The following is an 8,594-nucleotide window of genomic DNA, read 5'->3' as shown; positions in this document are numbered from 1 at the left end:
GAAGCTCAAGCAGTCCGCTTAGCTCTCCTTTTTGCAGTAGAATTGGGAGCCAGGGAGATTCTCTTAAGAGTTTGTTGCACACTGTTCTCTGTCTCCATGGAGGATCAGACATCTTATTGAAGATTGCAAACTCCTTATGTCGAGCATCCCTCACTGTTCGGTTCGTTGGACCCCTCGTGGGGCTAACCATTCAGCGCCCAAATTGGCCAAACATGCACTTTCTGTTTTTCTCTTTTTACTTGGTCTTTCCCCCTGAATTTCTTATTGATACTTTGTCTTCAAATTGTAATACCGAGCAGGTTTTTTCATCACTCTGATGACAGGCTTGTTTGCCTTAAAAAATATATATATATATCATTATCCAACAAGTAAAAATCAAACACCGTACAACGATGTGAGTGAACAAATATCATATCCAACAGTGCATCCAGATTTACATGATTCTGGATGATGACATGATGTTAGTGAACTAATCTTTCAAGACATCAAAAATAACACAACGATTCAATCTGCCATTACAAGTCTCCTGCAAACCTGCAGAAACAAAATAAATAAATAAGGCTAGCTATGCAGAAAATTCAAATTTGAGATGTGCGTTCAATGCTTCTTTAACCAGTCTTCAATTTCCCCCAGTTGTAAGTGATGGAGCAGATAAAACGAAAACAGAAGAGAAAATCTCAGATATCTCGTCGCTTTAGTATTAACTGAAAATCAAATGGAATAAAACATGATAAAACAAAGTACCCATTGACATTTTACTTGTATCTTTTAAAGACAATGTTAATGTTATACATCTCTCTTCCAGCCACCTAAATACTGATGGTGCATATTGAAACAAATTGGACCTGTCAGCTACACACCAACACCAATACCCCTCGCCTCCATTTATTGCCCCGCCATCCACTTAAATTAATAGCATGCAGTCATATTTATAAAGTCGTACATAGATACATAAGATGAAATGGATACCCACTAACTGTCCTCCCTACTCTTCCCCTCTCAATCGGACAATCCAGCCTTGCTCTTTAGGTGCTGCTTGAAATCCATAATGTCACCCTCCCATCGGGTCACAGTCTGATTTTCACATACCCATATCTCTTCAGCCACCTGGTTGATGAGCCTGAAATCATGGCTCACAAGAACCAATCCTCCATCCCACTCGTTGAGTGCCTCTGCCAGAGAGTCAATCGTCTCTATGTCCAGATGGTTTGTAGGCTCATCCAACAATAGCATGTGTGGTTGCCTCCATGCCAACCATGCAAATATCACCCGGCTCCTTTGGCCATCGGAGAGGTTCTTCATTGGCATCACCTGCGCTTTGCCCGTCAATCCAAACTTCCCAATTGCTGCTCTCATCCTCTCATCCTCATTTCCAGGGTACTCCTTCATCATAAACTGCAGTGCAGACATCTCCAAATCAAGCTTCTCAGTCAAGTGCTGATGAAACTGTGCAATCCTAAGGTGGTTGTGACGTCGGACCATTCCATCAAGAGGAACCAGATCTCCTGTCATCAGCTTCAACAGTGTGCTCTTCCCAGCCCCATTAGGACCCACCAGTGCTATCCTTGAGTCTAGGTCCACCCCAAAGTCAAGGTTCTTGTAGATAAGATTCTCAGGTGTGTACCCAAAGGTAACCTCCACAAATTGGAGTACTGGTGGTGGAAGCTTCCCCACATCTGTAAAACGGAAAACCAAGACCTTGTCCCTCACCACCTTCTCTGTTAGACCACCCCTCTCCATCTTTGCCAGTGTCTTCTCCTTGCTCTGTGCCTGGCGTGCCAGTTTTGCAGAACCATGTCCAAACCGGGCAATGTACTCTTTCATTGATGCAATCTGTTCCTGCTCCCACTTGTATTGTTTCATCTGGTTCTCTTCAAGTTCTGCACGAGTTTGAACATACTGATCGTAGTTACCAGTGTAGAGCTTCAGCTTCTTGTTCTGCATGTGGATAATGTTTGTGCAGACACCATTCAGGAAATCCTGAGAGTGTGACACCACAACTAGGATGCGGTCAAATTTCTTCAGTGTCTCCTCCAACCAGACACAGGCTTCTAGATCTGTATACAAAGCAAACGAGAATGGTGACCATCATATTGTTATGGAACTGAGCATAACTCAAACATCAGTCAGCAAAGATGAAAAATTGAAAACAAGCATATTGATTACACATCCCTATGATAAAATGAGCACAAGCCTGTAAGATGTTAAAGAATACCTTGTTTGTAATAATATAAAGTCAATGCATGGTTACTTCTATCTTCCAGAATATTATTGTTAGGCCATTGATCTCTTTTATCAAAAATAGGATTATTCCAAATCATTACCCTCCCCTCCCCCAAACATAAAATAAAATAAACCAACTAAGTAGTAGATGCCAACTAGATCGAGCAACAAAGGCCGACAAAGAAATGTGAATGGGTTATAATTTTACCCTCTTGATTGCAGTAACAGAAACTAAGGCCCTGCTTGATTCAATGTAAAGGGGCAGAAAACAATCAGAAATATCTAGCTATATTTCTGCAACTCCAACAGTGAAAATGAAATCACCGTTTTCCACTTCTTTAAATCAAAACAAGCACAGCCTAAAAATTACCACATATACTGCCACACTACCTAAGCATGCCACAAAACAGCCAAAAAATTTGAACACACTGTGCAGGTTACTCTTCAGATTATCAGAACCAATTAAGTTTCTCTTTACCCATAGTGAAAAATCTTGTCATTTAGGTTGCTAATTTCCTCACAGTAACTATTGAAAATTAAAAAGAATCGAATACTAAACACTGAAACCCCAGGATGTTGATCATGCCAAGCAACATGTACTCCCCATAACCTATATATAAAACTTCAATCATAACTTACCAAGATGGTTTGTTGGTTCATCAAGTAAAAGGATTGTTGGGTTCATGAACAAGGCCCTTGCTAATGCAATCCTCATTCTCCAACCACCAGAGAAATCCCGAGTTTTCTTTGCTTGCATCTTTTTGTTGAAACCAAGACCGTATAAGATCTCTGCAGCACGCTTCTCAGCAGTTGATGCATCCAATGCTTCCAAACGCTCATAAATGCGTTCCAGGGTATCTCCACCACCACCATCCTGAAATAGCACAAGTGGAAAGAAACATTTAGTAAAATTTCAAGCTTTTAAATCGGGGATACTAAAACCACCAAGTTCTCTAAAGACACCTCTGCTGCCAGGGTTTCAGCTTCTTTCTCCAATCTCAGCCTCTCCTCATCACAGCTTATAACCGCCCCAAGCGCAGACATGTCAGAAGCTTCAATCTCCCTGGTGAGGTGATAGATATCCATGTGCTCTGGAATAGGAAGTTCTCTGCATCCTATTGCTGTAAGGAGGGTAGACTTCCCACAGCCATTCAATCCGAGTAAGCCATAGCGCCTGCAAGCAATAAAAAGGTAACAAGTATCAAAAAGAAGTTCTGCATGAAAAGGAATTATATGAATGTGGATGGTAATTAAGTCGTAGAGTTATCTAGACCTTCCATAGTTGAGCTCCAGTTCAGAATCCACTATCAGATCATGACCATGGAAAGTAACCGATAAAGACTCTATCTGCAAATGAACATAAACTAGTAGGCATCAGTTCCCGACCCACTTCAGAACACAAAATCCCATAATATCCTAAGAGATCCAAACGGAATTAAAAAAAAAAAAAAAAAAAAAAAAGAATCAAGTTGAACAACTAAGAAAGATCTAAGGAGAGCAATAACCATTTCTATCATCAAAAACTAACATGTGAACCGGCTTCATTAGCAATCAGTCCAAGCTACTCTAAAGTGACAATCGTGCTCAACCATGGAAGATTTAAAAACATCCCTATTTATGGTTAACACTGATCGACAGAACAATCCAGGTAACGGCCATCTTCCGGCATCAACGTTGCACTCAAATATACAAAAACGAAGTGGCATTGATCAAACGTACATGGATATCTCTAGAAAGAGGATGAGAACACAGAACGCCGGTGCACGTCCGATCCGATATCCGGAGAGAACCAACCCCGTTGGCTAACTTATCAACGCTGCCTCCGTTCTGCACTCCGATCGCGGTTGCGGCAGACTTAGAGGAAGCAGCTGCCGCGGCAGCAGCCTTCCCTCCTCTCTTGGCAGCCGCAGCAGCCTTCTTAGCCGCGGCCTTCTTCTTACTGGCGTCAGAAACCATATTTCTGCTTGAAACAAACGCAAAACCGATCCTTCAAAAAGCCCCAAATAAATAGCACACACAAGATCGATTTTTTCACAAAGAAGAGAACACCCAGAAGGAAAATCTAAACGAAATCAAAACAAGAAAAAAAAGCAAGGAAAATCGGATCTTTCATATACCCACCTTCGGCGGAATCGGAGACGTGGATATGCGAAGAGTGAAGCAAGGACCTTTCTAGGGTTTTGCAGCAGCTCTTCAGAGTGTCTCTTTCTCCTTTTGTAGTGTTCTTTTCTAACTGTGAAGATCTCTGCTGCTGAGAGAGAGAGAGAGAGAGAGAGAGAGAGAGAGAGTAAGCAAAAGGAGACCCGATAACGAGGACGGTTGGACCGTTCGAGGGCTGTGCAGTGGCAGTGGCAGTGGCAGTGGGAGGAAGCTCCCCTTCACTATTTATAAGAGAGGGAGTCTAGGGGGTCCACGTGTCGGAAAGTGAGATGGGGCGGCTAATGTCATGCTGAGATATATAATATCGTATCGTATCGCAAGAAATTGGCAGTGAAGCAATATAATATCGTTGGAAGAGAGTGACACGAGGTAATGTTTTATTCTGATCGGACGGCTTTAATAAACACAGCTATCCAGTTGATTTGGAGAGTTGGGATTTGGTCGGCTGAACCATTGGATCCCACTCTCTTTATTGAAGTAGGGCCACGTATGCGAAAAGATTATATATGAATTTTCAAAGAAAAGGTCATGTTATTCACTTTGTCATTTGTGTACGGGGGATGTAGATGGGAAAATGGCGGTGTCGAGTGATGTTTTCGAACCGTGGTTGATCCGACCGGTCGGACCGTTCAACCCGGAAATCGACCAGGCAATCTGACTTAGGCGGTCAATCTATTTGACCCAAACAATAGTTATTGATCATTTTTATTTTAATTATTTTTATTATAATATTATTTTTTAAATTATGATGGGCCGATGTATTTTGATCAGGTGATTAAACCACTGACCTAGGCGGTCAATCTAAAGTGATTCCAGTTCAGGGTTGATTTTTAAAATATTGATGATTGAATATGGTGGTAAATACATTTTATTAAACACAAAAATAGAACCAATAGAAAGTGGGTAGATTTGATTAATTGAGATTTTGATTTATTGTTTAGTCAAATATTAATGAATGAACCATAATTAAACTCATGATGTTGGAATTGGAAAAAGTGGTTTCTTAAAGTTTGTCTTGTTCCATAATGACTCATGCCATTAAAGTTTATATATATATATATATATATATAATCAAGAAGCAGTAGATTTTACATTAATGTGTTTATTTGTATCTCCTTGTTTAATTTGCTTCAACCCAAAATTATTAATATTCTTCCCCTAACCTAGAATTTCTGTAGATTTTACAAAATATATATATATATATATATATATTTATATTTATATATATATTTTTAAATATTTAAAAGAACTGAAATTTTAGTTATTTTGAGCCAAAATGAAAATGCAACCATTAGAGGTCTATTACTTGAGATGGTGCAATTTACTTCAATGTAACCTATGCCAATTGTGGTTTTACCCCATCATCTATCATCTATCTAATGAGGATAGTTCAGCCACAAAAACAACCAAAAAGGTATGAACATTAACGGCACTTCATATTGACCATCACTTATAATGCACAATAAATACATTATGAAACCAAACGCCTCCGTACAATTTTTCTCTCACAATAAAAAAGGGGGCAAATTAACAAATAAGAGTATCAGTCCAAAATTTCAAAGGCATATTCACATTTATAAATATATGTATATGGGTGTGCGTGCATCCATACTTGATTTATAGTTCTCACATTTTATTAACTATGAAGTCTAATGATTTTTATTAATACACAGCTTGAAAAGTGTCAATCTAACTTTTTTTAACTTGAAAATGTAGGGGATAATGACTATGAACATTCTCAAGTCCCAACAAATAGGGGAGGGGATGAAATAGAAAGTGGCCCATTATCTACCACTTTGAAGGAACACTAGAACCAACTCCAAAGATCTATATGCCAATTACCAACTTAGCTTTCATTACAACACTAGAAAACACATGCAACACATGGGTTAATATAGAAATTCAGTTAGGTTTGAGTTTGGAAACTTAGATTTTGACATCAGCTTGGGTCCAAGCTAGGTTCTATATTTAAGGAGGTAACTACCATCTGAAGATCAAAATAAATAAATAAGAGTGGTTATTTCCACTCTCAAATAGAAGCATTTTTTAAGGTTAGGTTCTATATTTGAGGATTATAAGCAAAAATTATTATACTATCCTGTAATTGTATACTATAGTAAAATTAATCATTCAATTTATGATGGTCAATCCATCATGTCTACCATATCAAACATTAAAAGCCTTTTTTATTAGAATTTACACCAAGAGAGTATATTGGTGAAGGGTAGGACCATAAATGTCTTGGTTGTTATGGTCAATATTCAAGATTGTATGTGCTCTCTAACTCTAATGTTAGAACTTAGAAGAATGCTTTTCAAGTCAATCTCCACCAGCCTCTCATAGTTAATCTGTATTTGTTAGATCTATTACCATAATACATTCTAGGAGAAGAATTCAATAAGAAATTGCCAATAAAGTAAAAAACTTGGGTAAAACTTTTCCTGGATACTGGTTTATTAGAAAGAACAAAAGCTAATAAAGCTTATATTCGATTTGTGAGTGCCCAAGATTGTCACATATTAGCAAATTTCATTTCATGAGCAGCACTCATAATTATTGTCTTCATTGCAACAGTCAAAGTTTATAGCTTTTAGAAACAAAAAACAAAAACAAAAAAAAAACAAAAAATTCAAAAACAAAAAACTGCTTGGACAACCTTTTTTTTCTGGGTAATAACTCCCCCCTTGACCCCTTTTTCCTCAAAGTTCTGGTTGCGGGATTAGATTCCACGTCAACACTGGATCAAACCAACTAACGCACCAACGAGCCAGCCCTCGGTTGATTTGACAATCTTACTTTAATATATAAATACAAGATTTAAGATTTCCTAGGGCGAGAAGATGTTAAAACATAAACTATTGGAGAGAGAGAGAAACATAATGATCTTGTTGGCAAGAGTAATAATGAATTGTATTGGGCTCAGTTTGGAAAGAGTACAAATGCAAATTTGCACAGTATAAATACATAGAAAATAAAATAAAACAAAATGAAAATATTGACACCATACATATTCGTATTTATACTCTTTCCAAGCTGAGCCTTAGAAACAATTAGGACCTAAAAAGGTTTTTATTTTAGGCTGTGTTTGGTTTGAAGGGGAAATTAGAGAAAGGAAAGAAAAGATGGGAAAACCTTTACAAATCTTCTATAGATTCACTACCTTTCCCTTCCTTTTCCTACCTTTTCCTTCAAACCAAGCATAGCCTTAGTGGATGGATTTTCTTAAAGGCAATTAAAAGTGGAGAGGGTTCTTTATTTTGCCTTCATATGTTTTTGATGATTTAATATTTAAAAAAAAAGTAACCACGTGTAAGATTCATGTTGGTTTCCCACTCATATCCATGTGTTTTCAAAATTATTCCATTAAATCCTAAACTTTTACGAGTTAATCCTAACTCATCTCTAAAAATTGCCTCTCCAAAACTTTTCACATTACCCAATAGTTTGAGTTTTTATTATCATTAAAGTAGTAACCAAACACGACCAATGCAAAAAAAGAGGTATAATTACAGTTGTAAATAATAATAATAATAATAAGATAAAATAATAGATAATCTTTGAAAATTGGTATGGATAAACCTGAATCTGTACTTGAGAATTATTAGTTGTAAAATTTAAAACATTAAAAATAAGGTATGAGAAATGTAAAAACTTTTAGTGTCTTTATTAAGAATAAAAACTTGGGAAATTTCCCAATTAGTACCCTGTACTTTGGGTCTACTGTCACTTTGGTCCCTAAACTTTAAGATGCAATAATTCAATACCCAAACTTTCAAAGCGTGACAATCCTATACCTACCGTTAACTAGTTGTTAATCAACTGTTAAGTGACATTTTAAAAAGACATAAATGTCCCTTGCATGTCATCTAATTTACTTTATCAACTATCCAAGCATTGACAAAAAAAAATTAATAGCCCCAAATCCTTACCTCTTCTATTTAAGAAAGTTGAGATCACCAAAATGTTCATTCAAACTTAACCCCAACTTTCTTGAATGGAAAAGGCAAGGATTTGGGACTGTTAATTTTTTATCAACATTTAGATGGTTGATAAAGAAAATTAAATGACACTCGAAGGGCATTTGTATCTTTTTCAAATGCTACTTAATGGCAAATTAACTGCTGATTAATGACAGGCACTGAATTGTCACGTTTTAAAAGTTTGAATGCTGAATCGTCACATTTTAAAATTCGGAGACCAAAGTGACACTA

General features: G+C 37.3%; 1 protein-coding gene across 2 annotated transcripts; it reads right to left on the bottom strand.

Moving 5' to 3' along the window:
• Positions 1 to 728: 728 nt before the first annotated feature.
• On the bottom strand, positions 729 to 4,583 carry LOC148870872 (ABC transporter F family member 1-like). 2 transcript variants are annotated; one of them, XM_088970184.1, is made up of 6 exons: positions 4,345 to 4,583; positions 3,943 to 4,183; positions 3,497 to 3,570; positions 3,187 to 3,397; positions 2,863 to 3,097; positions 729 to 2,057 (listed from the first exon to the last, which is right to left on the bottom strand). In XM_088970184.1, exons 2-6 carry the CDS (start codon positions 4,177 to 4,179, stop codon positions 1,000 to 1,002), a joined length of 1,815 nt encoding a protein of 604 aa, XP_088826310.1. In that variant the 5' UTR covers positions 4,180 to 4,183; positions 4,345 to 4,583; the 3' UTR covers positions 729 to 999. The 2 variants fall into 2 exon arrangements, with proteins under 2 accessions (XP_088826310.1, XP_088826311.1); XM_088970185.1 differs by having other exon boundaries at positions 3,943 to 4,210; positions 4,345 to 4,576.
• Between the last annotated feature and the right edge of the window lie 4,011 nt (positions 4,584 to 8,594).

This window comes from Nelumbo lutea, chromosome 2 (assembly GCF_056320005.1).
Source record: "Nelumbo lutea isolate HS-2025 chromosome 2, American lotus-T2T, whole genome shotgun sequence".
NCBI classification, from domain to species: domain Eukaryota; kingdom Viridiplantae; phylum Streptophyta; class Magnoliopsida; order Proteales; family Nelumbonaceae; genus Nelumbo; species Nelumbo lutea.
Note: the sequence above shows the minus strand (reverse complement) of the source record. Positions and strands in the feature narration are given on the sequence as shown.